Source organism: Podarcis filfolensis, assembly GCF_964270895.1.
Source record: "Podarcis filfolensis genome assembly, chromosome: 14".
In the NCBI taxonomy this organism is placed as follows: Eukaryota; Metazoa; Chordata; class Lepidosauria; order Squamata; family Lacertidae; genus Podarcis; species Podarcis filfolensis.
The window spans coordinates 45,608,061-45,626,288 of record NC_139616.1 but is presented as its reverse complement, the minus strand read 5'-3'; the positions used below and the strand labels follow the sequence as shown (position 1 = coordinate 45,626,288).

General features: G+C 46.3%; 1 protein-coding gene across 1 annotated transcript in view; it reads right to left on the bottom strand.

Annotated features, from left to right (window-relative positions):
* Nucleotides 1-18,228, bottom strand: part of CACNA1H (calcium voltage-gated channel subunit alpha1 H) — a 365,872-nt gene that overhangs the window by 74,177 nt on the left and 273,467 nt on the right. Inside the window, exons 11-14 of the mRNA XM_083585513.1 lie at nucleotides 7,244-7,395; nucleotides 5,839-6,024; nucleotides 4,259-4,376; nucleotides 1,426-1,581 (exon numbers count right to left, since the gene is read on the bottom strand). Coding sequence (XP_083441639.1) covers nucleotides 1,426-1,581; nucleotides 4,259-4,376; nucleotides 5,839-6,024; nucleotides 7,244-7,395 — 612 coding nt within the window. The remainder of the gene's footprint in view (nucleotides 1-1,425; nucleotides 1,582-4,258; nucleotides 4,377-5,838; nucleotides 6,025-7,243; nucleotides 7,396-18,228) is intronic.

Sequence of the window (18,228 nt, the reverse complement as noted above, 5' to 3'; positions counted from 1 at the left end):
TTTTAATTTTTTTCTTTGTATAAAATGGAAAATTCTAATAAATATCTTATAAAAAATAATAAAAAATGGAAAGTCTACTACCCCCCCTTCTTTCTCCCCCAACCTCGCACTATCCGTAATATTAGGGTCTCACTTCAAATGTAACTGATCTGTAGAAAGGACTCTATGAACTGAAAGCAGAGGTGCTGCATGCAATTCTGTTACCCAAGAAAATCTTTAGTAAAAACAATTAAACAAAAATCATGGAGAGCTGCTGCCAGTCAGTGCAGACAACACCAAATGTGCCGATGAGGCGGGGTAGAAATTTAATAATAAATTAAATAAACCACTAGTGCAGCAACCTCAAGAGGGCCAGAGGCTCCTCATCCCCATTGTAGGTGAACGAACCGTCTCTATCGATTCCCGCCACACCTTGTGGCAGGGAGTTCCACAGTTGCCCGGAATTCTGGACACGTTGGGTAACATCCAGGCCGTAGCAACTGCCGGTGGTCAAAACCGCCATCCGAACTGAATGTTTGGTTGGCTCACCGAGCGAAAAGCCAGGTCACCTGCTTGGTGGGTTTAAGGGGTTGGACTGAGGAAGGATGATGGGAACCTTCCCAAGAAGAGGACAGTATAGATTTAGAACAGTGGCTTGCAGAAGATCATAGTTCAGAGGCTGCAGAGGGGAGAAGCTGGGAAATATTGGGAGAGCAGTAGGAAGAAGAAGCACTGGGGAGAGACAGCTGACAGACTCAGTGTCTCTTGAAAGCATTCCTGAACCTCTCTCTCCCAGAACAAGACATGCCTTGAGAGTAATAGGACAGAAAATTCAGAGGCAGAAAGCACAGATCAGCCAGCCAGGGTGACGTAGAATAGGAGGGACTGAGGGGGTGGGACTTAACTTGGAGCATTGCCAATAACTAAGAGAGACTGCATCCCTCCGTCTCTCTGTGTGAATATTCATCATCAATCTTTATTACGGTCCAGAGATGCAACAAATTGTTAGAAAGCAACACACAATTCAGACAGCCTACCTCCAGGTTAAACAAGCATTTTGTTCAGACTTAAAGATAGGGATCATTGGTTCTTGTAACCACCGATAAAAACTTCGCCACTGCTAATGTTCTAGTGTTTGTCCGGTCTTCCAATAGGAACCTGACATAGTGAGCCTCTGATTTTCCTGTGAAAGGTACCAGCAAGGGTAATATCAGTTCAGCCCTGGCTTGCTCGTATTTCGCACAGTGCAGCAAAATATGTTTTATAGAATCGATGTCTTGAGCACAGGAGCAAAGTCTGTCCTGGTAGGGAACTCCTCTCAACCTGCCACTGTGAATATTGAATAAACTACCTGGTAAGAACTCTTCTAGTTTTTCTGCTTCCTGGTACCCTACTGTGAGAGATATAGGATTCCCTGAAGCCTTGACAGAGGGACTCTTTCCTTACCTCGGCCTGGAAACCCTCCACTAGGATGGCGACCAAGAGGTTGAAAAGGACGTAGTTTCCGAAGGTCATCAGAGCCACGAAATAGAGAGCAGCCCAGGAAGAGGTGGAGGCCATCCCGTTGTACAGAACCACGTTCCAGTCTTCTTGGGTGAGGATCTGCACACAACATGGAGAGAGAGAGAGAGACCAAGGGAATGAGAGATCAGTCCAGAACAGCAGGCTTTTATCTCAGGTGGGGGCTTCTACCACGACAGAGCCTTTTCTGTGGCTACCCCCAAAGAACAAAGAGGTAGAACAAAGGGTACTGTGAACTGGGTTTCCAACTCCTAAAAGTTCCACACAAGCGATCCACAAGACTTGTCTTGAAGGTAAAATGTGTTACATGGATTCCCAGAGGGACTCTCCAGCAACCTTTCGCAACTGGGCAGGTGGTAACGTTTAATTTCTGAACTCAGAACTGAAAGGGAAACACTGAGCTGAAAAACTGAAGGCTGTGAAGTGAATATTTGCAAAACTTTGGCAGGCAACACCCCTAGAAACTCACTACGAACAGGGCAAGCCTAACCAGCCTAATCAAAAGCAAGTCCTAACTCCTTACTCGAAGGGGATTAGAATTGCTGTCTAAATTCCACCCCCCAGTACTCCAGCTCTAATCTGAAGGCATGCAAGTGGTCACTTTCTGGGGTGAGGAACTGCAATTCCCAGGCCTCACTGAGACTCAGGTTTCCAGGAGGATATTGTAGACACCGTGCCTGAAAAAGCTGCTAGGGATCCTTCTGATCGAAAGGATCCATTGCTGGGATTCTCGTTGCTGCCTGTCCTTTGCAATATACACGAGGAGAGCCTGCTAGATCAGGCTAAGGGCCCATCTAGTCTAGCATCCTAGATGGGGACCAACTAGATGATGATGATGATGATAAAATTGTTGTTGTTGTTGTTTTGTTATTACCTCACCCATCTGGCTGGGTTTCCCCAGCCACTCTCGGCGGCTCCCAACAGAACATTAAAAACACAATAAAACAACAAGCATGAAAAACTTTCCTAAACAGGGCTGCCTTCAGGTGTCTTCTAAAAGTCAGAGAGTTGTTTATTTCCTTGACATCTGATGGGAGGGTGTTCCACAGGGCAGGCACCACTACTGAGAAGGCCCTCTGCCTGGTTCTCTGTAACCTTACTTCTCACAGTGAGGGAATCACCAGAAGGCCCTTGGAGCTGGACCTCAGCGTCTGGGCTGAACGATAGGGGTGGAGACGCTCCTTCAGATGCTCCCATTAGATACATCTACAAGCAGGTGCTGAGCAGAATAGCACCCTCTCTGCTTGTGAGTCCCAGTCACTGGCATTCAGAGGCAGAAATTTGCCATGGTGGCTGGTAGCCGCTGATTTGGGATATCAGTGGAAGACAAGAACTCTTTGACCTCAATTAGTCCAGCCTCAGCCAAGACAACCGTCTTCAGAACTGCCACAAAGCTGGTGCAACCCGTCAACAGGGTATTGGCCCAGCAGGGAAGCTATGCTGGCTTGATTTAGCAACATGGCTCCCATTAACCTCAGCTGCAAGAGCTCAACTCCTTTGCCGGATTTATTTACCCGCAAGATTTGCAGTGACAATAGTGGCGGCACCTCCATTAAAATGAGGCAATGGATGGCGCGAACTGTACAACGCCAATGTCAATTTCTCCCGGCAGTCAATTATTTAATCGCCGTCTCTTGTTTACCGAGACAGGTTGGTCTGAGGCGGGCAGAGCCGGTTGTTTTTCTCGTTCCGGAGAAGCTTTTTCAAGTTACTTGTCCTCCAAAGGCCATTTGTGACATGAAGTCTGCCCAGATCTTGTACTTGGAAAGACAATGTCACTCCTAATGAAGCAGGGCAGGTCTGTTTTGCCCACCAGTGTACAAGAACAACAGCTGTGGTAGTTCAGACCAAAAAGATCTGCTCGGTGCAGCAAACTGCTTCTGACTATAGTCAGCCGGGGTCTCTGAGCAGGGCAGGGAAGGCAACAGAGCCCTCTTAGGCTGTTGTTCCATGTCACTACGTAAAGGTAAAGGTAAAGGTAAAGGTAAAGGGACCCACTTTATTGGCTGAGGGAGCCGGCGTACGGCTTCCGGGTCATGTGGCCAGCATGACTAAGCCGCTTCTGGCAAACCCGAGCAGCGCATGGAAACCCTGTTTACCTTCCCGCTGGAGCGGTACCTATTTATCTACTTGCACTTTGACGTGTTTTCGAACTGCTAGGTTGGCAGGAGCAGGGACCGAGCAATGGGAGCTCACCCTGTCACAGGGATTCGAACCGCCGACCTTCTGATCGGCAAGCCCAAGGCTCTGTGGTTTAACCCACAGTGCCCCCCGCGTCCCCATGTCACTTTTCAACAGAGCCCAGTGACGGAAGCACGCAGCTGTATTTCAGAATGGTTTTTATATGTATGTCACTACGTACACTCATATAAAAGCCATTCTGAAATACAGCTGTGTGCTTCCGTCATTGGGCTCTGTTGAAAATCAGGAAACAGGAAGTGACCTCTGCAGACAATGGAACAACTATTTTCTTACCTCTGGTGCTGTGATCTCCTAGGTGACATGGACCTAGGCAGTTGAATATGCATGCGTACTCCATCCGTTTCCCTCCTTCCTCCCCACCCCTGGGTGCTGGCAACAGATGGGACCGTGAGATCTTGTCTGTCTCCTTATGCTTTGTTCTAGATCTTCCCCTCCCTGTTAGTAAAATCTGCTGAAGAACAGCTATGGTGGCTTTCATTGTCCACCTGACTCCTAAAGAACAGCCTCTGAGTGTATCACGTATTTTAGTGGGAAGGTGTAGCCTTTGGGGTCTTACCTGGAACACAGTGACGATGGCCCACAGCAAGGAATCAAAATTCTTCCTATCCGGCATTGTGTCCCCTGTGTCTGTTTTCAAGCCAAACTTGCATCCAAAAAGATGCATGCCAAGAATGCTAGGAAGAGAGAAGGAGAGAGGAAGGAACTTGTAAATAAAATGCAACGTTCAAGGATGCTTTGCACCAGTGGTTCCCAGCCTTTTCGATATGGGAACCCGCAGCTCCAAATTTACATAGCATGGTGACCAACTGGTTCAGTGACACACCAAGTTTGGACCTCAGGCCTTTGGCAGCTGTCAGGGAACTGCCATCAGCTCAGAGGGGAGAGGTGAAAGGGCAGTTGTGTTGCAGGGAGCCTCCGAAGATCTTGCAAAGCAGTTCCTCCTCTGACAAGGAGGAAAGCCCCACCTCCAGGGGTGCAGGGACCAGGAGATGCTAGGGAGAGCCTCAACACCAAGCCTGAGCAAACCAGAGAGGAGGGAAGTACCCCTTTGCCAGCGCCCATTCTGCGCAGGAGGTTTGGGCGCAGAGAGCGGAGGAGAAGGATGGGGGTCACATGACTGTTATGCTGGGAGAGGTACAAGGTCCGGCCATGCCCAGATTCTGCTAGCAACTGAGCAGACATGGACTTGCGACGCTCTGCACTGTAAATAGTTTGTATTAATAATAAAGCCTGGAAAAGACAGGTTGGAGTCTTGCCTGCTTGCTCTCGAGCAACCACACCAGCATCCGACAGCAGCCATTGGTTTCGTGCATTGTAACTATAGTTTTGCCTGTTTTATAAGCGAGACTTGACACATCTAAGGCAAAAATGAAACAGCCCACGACTCGCTTGTATGGGCTTTGAGACCCGCTTGCAGGTCACGTACAACCCAGAGTTTGGAAAACGCTGTTTCACACCAACCTTTGCCAGCCAGGCGCACTGCAGGATTGATGGACTACAAGTCCCATGTTGCCTCTTACTTGCTTTCCCCCTATTCCTCTACCTTTGGGTAAATAATTGTTCCGTGCTTCCCTGAAATGCACAAAGCGACTGCTAGATTTTACCTGGAAACATTCCAAGTTTTGCAGCGCACCCCTCCAGGAATTTTGCAAACGAAGTTGACGTTTGATGGAGGGAAATGTCAAATAAATAGCTAGCGCGCTTTGCATAACAAATGCAAATCGAGAGTTTCTAGCCAATTTGAGGCGGGGAGGGGAGGACCATTCTCACCCCCCCCTCCCCATTCTGTTTCTAGAGACGACATCCTGGGTTTCAGTTCAGCTGCCTCGATGATGTTTGCCATCGATCAAGAACAACGGAGCAATTGTTTCGCTCTTGTTGTCACTTTGCGTCCTTCATTTGTCTCTGGGGTGGCAGGATCTGGTGGAACAGCGAGACTGAGGAGAGGGGAATCCATCTGCCGAGCATCCAGCCTGTCAGTCTATTGTGAGTTGAGCTGTCATCCACGCACCGCTCGGCAAAGGGGCACCATTGTCATTCTAATCTAGGCGGCGGTGGTGGCGGAGATGAAGGGAAAAAACAAAACATAGCAATTAACCGGAGAGGAAGGGGTTGCGCACGCATGCCGGCACATACCTGAAGATGAAGATGAAGAGCATGAGGAGCATGCAGAAGGTGGCCACGTTGTCCATGGTCTTCATCAGGACCACCAGCTGGCGTCGGAGAGCGGGCATGAAACGCACCAGCTTGAGGACCCGGAGAAGTCGGAAGGTTCTCAGCACCGAGAGGCCTCCGTCCGATTGGCCAATGATCTCCCAGACGCTGTGGGGTGAAACAAGAGGCCGTCTGACCTTGCATGAATGGCTAGGGCCATAATAACTGAAAGTAGAAAGGCCGGCTGCTTCGGGTGGTGGGTGGTAAGGTAAAGGTAAAGGGGCCCCTGACCATTAGGTCCAGTCGTGGCCGACTCTGGGGTTGCGGCGCTCATCTCGCTTTATTGGCTGAGGGAGCCGGCGTACAGCTTCCGGGTCATGTGGCCAGCATGACTAAGCCACTTCTGACGAACCAGAGCAGTGCACATAAACGCTGTTTACCTTCCCACCGGAGCGGTACCTATTTATCTACTTGCACTTTGACATGCTTTCAAACTACTAGTTTGGCAGGAGCAGGGATCAAGCAACGGGAGCTCACTCCGTCATGGGGATTCGAACCACGACCTTCTGATCGGCAAGTCCTAGGCTCTGTGGTTTAACCCACAGCACCCGCGTCCTGTGGTGGGTGGTATTATTATTATTAATTAAATTTGTATGCCCCCCTTCATCCATAGATCTCAGGGCACTCCGCAGCATAAAATGACAATATAAAAACCACAAAATACATAATAAGATTAAGAACAAACCAATATTCCCCACTCCAGCAACACATTTAAAAGGGCATTGGATGTCAATCAACTGAAGGCCTAGGTCAGGGGTCAGCAAACTTTTGCAGCAGGGGGCCGGTCCACTGTCCCTCAGACCTTGTGGGGGGCCGGACTATATTTTGAAGGAAAAAAATGAACGAATTCCTATGCCCCACAAATAACCCAGAGATGCATTTTAAACAAAAGGACACATTCTACTCATGTAAAAACATGCTGATTCCCAGACCGTTCGCAGGCTGGATTTAGAAGGTGATTGGGCCGGATCTGACCCCTGGGCCTTAGTTTGCCTACCCATGTTCAAGAAAGATTTCGTTCCCAATCTGACTCATTTCTGTACATTTTTCATCCTTCTCCACAGCTGGGAAGAGGTTCCCAGAGCAGGTTCCCAATGACCCCTGCACCCAGGCTCGCGGTCTAAAAGCCACAACGCAAAAGAAAAAAGGGACTGGGAGGGAGGAGGGATAAAAGTAAACCCATCGTTGATTCCAAGCAAGGAAATACAAGTTCTGTCAACATCTTCCAATTGGAAAGAGCATTTTGACTGTCTCCAGCCCCAGATTGTGTACACAGTCTCCCCCCCCCCCCGTGCCTCTGAAGATGCAGTTAAACAGACCAACTTACCTGATCACAACAATGATGCCGTCAAAAATGTTGTACGGGTTCTTGATGTATCCCCAGATGCCAAAGGCCAGTAGTTTCAGGAGCATCTCCAGGGCAAACATGCTCGTGAAGACAATGTTGCTGATCTCCAGGGCATTTGTCAACTCGTCCGGCTACGGGAGAACAGGAAAAGGCAATGAGCAAAGGGAGAGTGCAGAACTGTTGCCAACATCTCTGTGGTCCCCCACAGACCAGACCCAGAAGGCATCTCCCACAAAACCACGTAACGACAGTCTTGCTAATTCAGACATTATAGGTTTGATGTTCTGGTTCCTGAAATGGAAAAGCAGATGACTCTGGCAAGCCAACAAGCAGGATAGAGAGGAAACAGCCCTCTTCCTTGTTTGTCATAGAATAGAATATTAACAGATATACTGCTTCTGAACCTGCAGGTTCCATGTAGCTATAATTCATGTAGCCACTTATGTAGTTTTTATGTAGTTTTATGTAGTTTTGTGGTAGTTTTATGTAGTTTTTCAATTTCATTGTTCCGCAAGGGACAATGATAATAAAGATATCGTAATCGTAATCGTATTCCGTATCAGAGAGTTTGAACAGTTCCCATAGGCATAGTAAAACATCCACTGGTTAGCTGACATTTTCCTAAACACTTGTAGTTAAGAATGTGCAAGCTCGTGAGGTATTCCACTGCATTTGATTGGGGGGGAGGCTCGTTTCAGCCAAAGGGCTGTCATTGTGATGTGGACAAAGACATCTCTGCCTAACGGTAGAGCCGGCCCTACACAAATGTCCAAGTTTTAATGCTGGTGTCAAACACATCTCACTTTGCCTAACGGTAGAGCCGGCCCTACACAAATGTCCAAGTTTTAATGCTGGTGTCAAACACATCTCACTTTGCCTAACGGTAGAGCCGGCCCTACACAAATGTCCAAATGTGAATGCCAGAGTCAACCATATGTTGTTGGACCTGGAAAAATAGTTATTGGGCGGAAAGTGAAACAAATTATTGAGTGTTTCTTCTCTGGAGTTGATTTACATCTAAATCCACTTCTTCTTCTTTTTGATTCAGCTATATAAAAGATTAGGTCGGCAAAGAGTTTTCAAGAACGATTTAGCAATTTAATTGTAAGAGCAAGAATTGAGCTCCCCTATAAACAGACGTCTCCAGAGGACCCTGGTAATTGAAGAAAAGTTTAAGGGATTGATGATGGTAAAATGAACTCGCGTGATCAGATTGATGGATGGGAGAAAAGAGAAGCTATCTAATTAAAGAGCTTTGCAGGCAGCTGGGACTGTGCTTTGCTCTGTTGGAATGTACACTGCGACCAGAACGCTCTCTTGGAATCAGTGCTGTTTGTGAATCTCTATCCTGTAAATCAACTGCAATTATATCAATTTCAGAAAATGAGTTTTTTTTTTTAATGATAAAGATGGATATGCTTAATAAAGAGCTTCGTTTAGGCAAACTTTGCTTTGGGCAAAATCCGGGGACCATTCTGCAAACACGGGGCGAGATTTCCTTGGCTTTACCTTCACCTGGCAGAATCCATTTCACCCCCTACTCCTGCTACAAATCACCTTTAATCTTCACAACAACCCTGTGAGGTAGGTTAGGCCGGGGAAAAAACACAGTTCCCCTTAAAGCAGGACCTTTTGCTTGCTCTGCGACTGAGGTATGGCTCTTCCCTTAATGGTAGGAACTGGAAAACGAAGAATGAGGTATAAATACTGTTAAGTTGTGGGTGAACATATCAGATGACACAGCGATTCTTCAAACAGCTCTTGTTTATTCACAGGCCAGAACAGAACTGAACTGAAGGGTTCAGTCAGCCTGCTTATATAGAGCTCCAGTACAACGTAACTGTAACAATTTTCTAAAACTATCCAATCACTGAACGTCACTTTCGATCCCTTATTTGCATAACTATCTACAGTATCCCCCTGCTGGCCCAGGGTGAGAATTTCAGTACATAACAAATACAGTGGACACTCGGGTTGCGAATGTGATCTGTGCAAGATGCACGTTCGCAACCGGCAGTGTTTGCAATTTGCAGTGGCGTGTCTGCGCATGCGCGGGTTGCGATTCGGTGCTTCTGCGCATTCAGTGCTTGGCGGTCCATAACCCAAAAAAAAACACAACTTGAAGCATCTGTAACCTGAGGTATGACTGTATATGAATTGATATAGCAGGACCAGGGATACCTGAGTGCAGAGCCCCCTACTCAGCTAAGAAGCTCACCGTGGGACCTTAGGCCAGTTACTCTCCCTTAGCCTAACCTACCGCACAAGGTTGTTGTGGAGATAACCTGGAACCCTTCCCTTGGTGCACATTCACCAGCACCCAGCCAGTCCTTGACATCTATGCACCATACTGATTTGCACCCAGTATACCTGAAGGAGCGTCTCCACCCCCATCGTTCTGCCCGGACGCTGAGGTCCAGTGCTGAGGGCCTTTTGGTGGTTCCCTCACTGCGAGAAGTGAGGTTACAGGGAACCAGGCAGAGGGCCTTCTCGGTAGTGGGGCCCACCCTGTGGAACGCTCTCCCATCAGATGTCTAAGAGTTGTTTACAACTACCTGACATTCAGAAGACATCTGAAGGCAGCCCTGTTCAGGGAAGTTTTTTAATGTGTGACATTTTAGTGCATTTTTTGTCTTTGTTGGAAGCTGCCCAGGGTGGCTGGGGAAACCCAGCCAGATGGATGGGGTACAAATAAATTATTATTATTATTATTGCCTTAAAGATTTGGGCAGAAACCGCACACTGAGTTCCACTTCTCCATTCTCCAGGACACAGAGTCAGCATTCAACCACCAGAAGACCTCTGCCCCAGCTCACTTTCCAAGAGAACAGAAGTCTCTCCCGTTTCCACCGTGTGTACGGATCTCGGTTGCCCATTTCCGTACGTGACTCATCTCTGCCTCAAAATAGCTTCCCCTCTCCATTTTCATCACTCATTAGGCAGCATGTTAATAGCCAGGAAATAACGAGAGATCATTATCACATTAGCCAAGATCTGAGAGATGGCGGATCTGGGTGACAAACACAGAGGATCGGAGGAAAAGACACGTTTAATTTGAGAGGATCGGAGGAAAAGACACGTTTAATTTGAGAGGAAATGCACAAAATGCCACACACACACACACACCCTGCAAACGGCAGCAGGAGGTAACTCGGATTAATGCACCGCCCAGAAGAAGAGTTTGTCTCCTTAAATTTGTTTTTAATGGAAGTGAGTGGGTTTGATTTATGGGGCTAGTATCGTACTGTGCTGTAGCAAAGACCTAGCCATGCACAAAAAAGGGGACAGAGTGAGGCCTGCATTGCATGTGTAATATCTAAGAGGCAGCAGAAAACATCAAGGTGTACTGAGCATTTTTAAAGACACACATTTATTATGGAATAAAGTTTGGCAAATGATAGTTCACTTCATCAAATACATAAAGTGTTATCCTGAGTTTGAAGTCCCTCTCTATCTCTCTGTCATCTCTATCTCTATCATCTATCTCAGGATGGTGCTATCTCTCTTTCACATAAATTCAGGACAGATAGAAGAAAGCCCTTCTTCAAACAACAAGAAGCACCAATGAAAGAAGAGTGGCAGACGAAAATGAGGGACTTTGTTGAATTGGCAAAGCTGAAGGAAAAAATCCAAAACCAGCACAATCAAGTATTCCATAAGGACTGGAGTAAATTTATACAATATTTGGAAGAACATCGTAAGCAATTAACATCACTAGCAGGGTTGTCTGAAGACTTGTAATGAGAGATTTTCTCCCTTTTTACATTTACAGTGGTACCTCTGGTTAAGAACTTAATTAGTTCCGGAGGTCTGTTCTTAACCTGAAACTGTTCTTAACCTGAAGCACCACTTTAGCTAATGGGGCCTCCTGCTGCTGCCGCGCCTCCGGAGCACGATTTCTGTTCTCATCCTGAAGCAAAGTTCTTAACCTGAGGTACTATTTCTGGGTTAGCGGAGTCTGTAACCTGAAGCGTCTGTAACCTGAGGTACCACTGTGTGTGTGTGTGTGTGTGTGTGTGTGTATGTGTGTGTGTATGTGTGTATATATATATATGAATGAATATATGTGAAAGCCCTTCTTCACACAGTGCATAGTTAAACTATGGAATTCAAACTACACTTCTTAGGATTCCTTTTGGGGAAAACCAAAACTGATTGAAATGGTATGATACAGCATTAAATTGATAGTATAGGATCATAGAATTATAAAGTTGGAAGGGACCCCAAGGGTCATTTAGTCTAGGGTTGCCACACGTTTGGAATTTCCTGGACATTTTCTGATGCTTATTCAGAATCTCCTTTCTTGCAACTTGAAGCCATTGGCTCAGATCCTATCTTCCAGAGCAGGAGAAAACAAGCTTGCTCCCTCCTCCATGTGACAGCCCTTTAGAAATTTGAAAATGGCTATCCTATCTCCTCTTTTCCAGGCAAAACATACACAGCTCCCTCAACCGTTCCTCATACGGCTTGGTTTCTAGACACTTGATCATCTTGGTTGCCCTCCTCTGCACATGTTCCTGCTTGTCAACATCCTTCTTAAACTGGGATGCCCAGAATTGGACGCAGGATTCCAGGTGTGGTCTGACCAAGGCAGACTTGAGTGGTAATATTACTTCCCTTGACCTGGATGCTATACTTCTGTTGATGCAGCCTAGGACAGCCTTAGCTTTTTTTTTGCTGCTTCATCACACTGTTGACTCATTTTCACCTTGTGGTCCACTAAGACTCCTAGATCCTTTTCACATGTGCTGCTAGTAAGTCAGGTGTCCCCCATCCTATATTGGTGCATCTGGTTCTTCCTGCCTAAACACAGAACCTTACATTTGTCCCTGTTGAAATTCATTTTTTTGGTGTCAGCCCAGTTCTCCAATCTCTTATGGTCATCCTGAATCCCACTTCTGTCTTCTGCGGCATTAGCTACCCCAACCCAGTTCAGTGTCTTCAGCACATTTGATGAGCATCCCCTCAACTTCTTCATCCAAGTCATTTATAAAGATGATGAACAACAAAGGGACCAGGATGTGCAGCTGTGTAGTTTGTTAAGGGTTCTCAGAGTTGTTAGAAGATGTTCCTCTCACAGAGCTACAGTTCCCAGAATTCCCAGGGGAAAAGGATTGACTGTTAAGCCACTCTGGGAATTGTAGCACTGCGAGGGGGAATGGGAGGGGGTCTCCTAAGAGCTCTCAGCACCCTTAACAAGCTACACTTCCCGGGATTCTCTTGGGGGAAGCCATGATTGTTTATAGAAGTATCATACTGCTTTAAATGCAGGGTGTGAATGTGGCCCAGATAAACACACAACAACCCAAAATATATTTTAAAAATAAAAAAATTGTCCAGTAGCACCTTAAAGGTAAAGGGACCTCTGACCATTAGGTCCAGTCGTGACTGACTCTGAGGTTGCGGTGCTCATCTCGCTTTATTGGCCGAGGGAGCCGGCGTACAGCTTCTGGGTCATGTGGCCAGCATGACTAAGCCGCTTCTGGTGAACCAGAGCAGCACACGGAAGCGCCGTTTACCTTCCCGCCGGAGCGGTACCTATTTATCTACTTGCACTTTGACGTGCTTTCGAACTGCTAGGTTGGCAGGAGTAGGGACCGAGCAACGGGAGCTCACCCTGTCGTGGGGATTCGAACCACGGCCTTCTGATTGGCAAGTCCTAGGCTCTGTGGTTTCACCCACAGCGCCACCTGCGTCCCATTAGTAGCACCATAGAGACCAACTAAGTTTGTTCTTGGTATGAGCTTTTGTGTGCATGCACACTTCTTCAGATACACGGAAACAGAAGTCACCAGACCCTTATATACAGTGAGAGGGTGGGGAGGGGTATTACTCAGAAGGGTGGTGGGAATGGGTGATTGGCTGATAGGTGTGGTAAACCTGTTGACGACTGTTAACAACTGCAATTGGTCTTACAGAAAAAGCAAGGGATGAGATGGCCAAGAATAGCTTAAACATGTATAATGAGATAAGAATCCAATGTCTCTCTTCAGACCAGGTCTCTCCATGGTTTTAAGTTTGGTAATAAGCTGTAGTTCAGCAACTTCTCTTTCCAGTCTATTTCTGAAATTATTTTGTAAGAAGAAGAAGAAGAAGAGGAGTTTGGATTTGATATCCCGCCTTTCACTCCCTTTTAAGGAGTCTCAAAGCAGCTAACAATCTCCTTTCCCTTCCTCCCCCACAACAAACACTCTGTGAGGTGAGTGAGGCTGAGAGACTTCAGAGAAGTGTGACTGGCCCAAGGTCACCCAGCAGCTGCATGTGGAGGAGTGGGGAAGCGAACCCGGTTCACCAGATTACGAGACTACCGCTCTTAACCACTACACCACACTGGCTCTTGACAGCTACTTTGAGATCCTGCACAGAATGTCCTGGGAGACTGAAGTGTTCTCCTACTGGTTTCTCTGTTTTGTGATTCCTGATGTCAGATTTATGTCCATTTATCCTTTGGTTTGGCCTATTTGTCCAATATAGAGAGCTGAAGGGCACTGTTGGCATTTGAGAGCATACACAGTGTTAGAAGATGAGCAATTCTTCCTGAATCTAGAACCACAGCAACCTACGCAGCTTTCCATCTCACTACGAAAGCCGGGTGAAGTAAACAGCAAAGGAAATGATTGCACCCGATGATTGTGTGAAGCTCATGAGGCAGCAGTTACCAGAAAAATGTAGGTGAAGATTCAGCTCACATTCGGAGATAATGAGCCTCCAAAGGCTTAGAAGAAAAGCCGGGCTTACAATTAAGGATGGCTGAGTCCACCACGTTCTCATTTTTCCAGTCTGTACATTTCTGCCTCACCTTGGAATATTTCCCTTTTCAAGCCCCCATAAAAATTGGTTGGCCCAAGTGTGGATTTCCACCCCTAACGTTTGCATGCAATTTTGTCAAGTAAACTTTGGAACTCCCTTCCTATTGATACCAGGCAGGTGCCTTCACTGTATTCGTTTCAATGCCTGCTAAAAACCCAGATAGGCAGGTGTGCTTTTAAGTTTATTGCTGGGTTTTGTTTTTTTGAATGTTTTAAATAGTTGTTTTAATCCCCTCCCCCCGCAATAATGTTTTGGTTTTATTTTATTTTTGTTAACTACTTTGAGGTTTGTTTGTTTTTTTACAATCAAGGGGCATATAAATTTATTAAATAAATAAATAAATAAATAAATAAGCACATTTTTGCGAAGCAATTTCCCATTATATTACATATTATATTGTATTATGTTACTTTCACGAATGCATGCCTTTTTAATGAACGCTTTCCCCTAGAGCTTACTTGGAAGTAACCTATCTAACTGCGCATTACCCAGAGAAGACCCACTAAAGGAACCTAAGTCCCTTCTGTTCATTCATTTCAGCGGGCCTGCTGTCTAACTTTGGATACGACTCTTGATCACAAATCCTTAGGGTCTGTGCGAGAATGAAACATTGTAAGCTTTGAATGAAAGCTCCTCGACTCAGCAGATTGGATCCAATGGGGTTAGGTTAGTCACGGCTTAGTCCGTAGAGAACAATGGGACTGAAGATGAACTCACTGGCACAATCCTAACCATGTCTACTCAGAAGGAAGTATTATTAAATTCAGTGGGACTTACTCCCAGGAAAGTGAGGTGAGGACTGTTGCCTAAATCTGGATCTAATCTGAAGAAGTGTGTATGCTCACGAAAGCTCATACCAATAACAAACTTAGTTGGTCTCTAAGGTGCTACTGGAAGGATTTTTTTTATTTTGTTTCACAAAACACCATATATTTGTGATATTTATATTTGAGGGACGCAGGTGGCGCTGTGGTCTAAACCACTGAGCCTCTGGGCTTGCTGATTGAAAGGTTGGCAGTTCGAATCCCAGCAATGGAGTAAGCTTCCATTGTTCTGTCCCAGCTCCTGCCAACCTAGCAGTTTGAAAGCACGCCAGTGCAAGTAGATAAATAGGTACTGCTGTGGTGGGAAGGTAAACAGCATTACTGTGCGCATTCGTCACGGTCCTCCGTGCACCAGTAGCAGTTAAGTCCTGCTGGCCACATGACCCAGAAAGCTGTCTTTGGAGAAACGCCGGCTCCCTTGGCCTGAAAGCGAGATGAGTGCTGCAACCCCATAGTCGCCTTTGATTGGACTTAACTGTCCAGGGGTCATTTACCTTTTTTAAAATTCATGATGGAATAACAACAATCCAGAACATTGGGAGCCACTGGAGTGAGACCTTGCCTTCAACTTGCTCATTCCTTGCTATGTTAGTCTGTTCGTAGTGTGACATCTCCCTGGAATATTGTGCTATCGGAATGAAACTGGTGTGCATGTTCAGGGCGCCATCCTCTGTTCCAAGTTAGGGACCCAGCTCACTCTCTGCAGTCCTTTCCCATGGGACCAGGAGAGATACAAGAGCTCACCAGAGCACAGCATCTCCCCTGGCCATTGCAAGACCGCCCCAGAGCACAGCATTGCAAATTCGTGATGAAACTGGCTAAGTAGCATTTTCTGCATGCAGTTCTCCAGCTGAAGTTTCAATCGCTGCTTGATTGCCGCACTCATTTTCAAGAGGTGGAGGAGATAAAGATGCAGCGTGGTGTGTGAAGCAAAGGCTGTCATCCATTGCAATTTGCAAGTAAGATTGTATTTGCTAATAGTGCCATCACCTCTCTGAGCACGGCTGCTTCTGTAACTCAGATTGCACCATCCATGTAAAAGAGGGAAGGTATCAGCTGGACTGGGGAGCCCCAGTGCTTGCAGAAGTACCCAAAACATTGTTATGGATTGCGGGGGAACCCCACCCCCCTAAACGCTAGAAATTAATAAATGGTAGGATTTTGATTATTTGGGATCTGAAGGGAGAAATACAAGCTGCAGAGGAATTCCTGAGCTCACCTATGCAGAACGACCTGGCCAAGCTAGGGCCATTAAGAAACAATACAGAAGCAACAATGGCCCCATTGAGGGCCATTGACAATGTAAGATAGGTAACTGTCCTGCCCCCTTGCCCTGAGGTATGAACAGTGACTGGGGGTTTGGAAGGTTGCCAGAGTGAGCATCGGGTGACAGGAAAGGAGTTTTTAGCATGGTGTGCAGGGAAGAAGACTGAAGGGAAGATGGGGATCCATCTTGGGCAGGTTGGCTGCAGGCTGACTGGGAGAATTGCCTTGGGCTCCAGGACGGCACTGCTGTGGGTACAAGCCCCTCTTGAAATGACCGGATGTTTCGGAGTCAGGGGTCAGCAAACTTTTTCAGCAGGGGGACGGTCCACTGTCCCTCAGACCTTGTGGGGGGCCGGACTATATTTTTTTGGGGGAAATGAATGAATTCCTATGCCCCACAAATAACCCAGAGATGCATTTTAAATAAAAGGACACATTCTACTCATCATGTAAAAACACGCTGATTCCCAGACCGTCCACGGGCCGGATTTAGAAGGCGATTGGGCCAGATCCTGCCCCCAGGCCTTAGTTTGCCTACCCATGTTTCAGACTGAGATTCATATCAACCCCAGGCAGTGTGGCCAATGGTCAGGGCCGGATTTAGGTTTGATGAGGCCCTAAGCTACTGAAGGTAATGGGGACCTTTCTATGTCTAGCTGTCCTTTGTCAACAACAAACTGTCATTTTTGTGTGTGTTGAATATATGCTATATGGTAATTTATGGACCTAATTGGTATCTAAAGCCGTTTGCCCATGTTGCCATGCAACCAGTCCACGCAGAATGTAGGCACCCTATATATAGAAAGGAGCAAACCAGTGATATTTTAGGGAACAGGCTAGTATGCAGGGGCCATTACTTACATCATAGGAGCCTACAAAACACAAAACACTGTTGCTGTATGTAGGTTTTATTTTATTTGCTTTTTATCTTATATTTTGGAAATGTACATCCAGTTTTTTTCTTTAATTTTTTTTTGTGGCCCCCAAGAGTGTGGAGCTCTAAGCTATAGCTTGTTTATCTTATACCTAAATCCAGCACTGCCAATGGTAAAGAATGATGGGATTTGTAGGTCGCCAACATCTGATGGGAACCTCTGTCTACCTCTCGAATAGAGCATCTTTAAAAGGGAGGATCTTTGTACGTTGCAACACTGGAGGTCCACTTTTTATTTATTTTTTTAGCTTTATGGTTTACATGTGTTCATGCAGTAGCGCAGATTGAACCTATTACTTACTCCCCGAGCTACACAACCCCCTCCCCTTGTATAACTAAATCTGTTTAACTAATGGATTACTGGCTTCCATATTAGATTTCCAGGGCTTACGCATGACTAAGAAAGTAATCGCTAAATGAGAAGCTTAAAAAACAACAACAACCCAAAAACAACAACAGCAACTCAAGCGATTAGAGCTATGGCTCAGGATGGATTAGTAAGGACTTCCCGCTTTCCATCCGCACCCCACCCCACCCCATCCCATTCCACTTCTCTTCCCAATTGCAGGAAATAGTTTAAATGGCTTTAAAGTGCTAGTAATGCAGGCAAGGAGGTGAATCAATACCATGGTTAAGGGGAATGATGCATTAGCTTTTAAGCATCACTTGAAAAACAACTACCCTTGGGTATATTAAAAGAAAACAAAACCCCTGCAACAAGGGCGTATTTTAACAATAAGATCTAGCATTTAGGATGGCGGCATAGGCCCCAGTATTGCAGGTGAGTGAGATCACAGTCACTAGCCAATCAACCCCCCTCCCATCCCCATTCAGCTACAGTGGTACCTCGGGTTAAGAACTTAATTTGTTCTGGAGGTCCGTTCTTAACCTGAAACTGTTCTTAACCTGAGGTACCACTTCAGCTAATGAGGCCTCCCGCTGCCGCCACACTGCCGGAGCACAATTTCTGTTCTCAACCTGAAGCAAAGTTCTTAACCCGAGGTACTATTTCTGGGTTAGCGGAGTCTGTAACCTGAAGCATCTGTAACCTGAGGTACCACTGTACTCGCTTGTAGGAATGTTCCCTGCCCCTTGCTTCCAGAGGTTGCGCAGAAAACTAAAAAGTTACA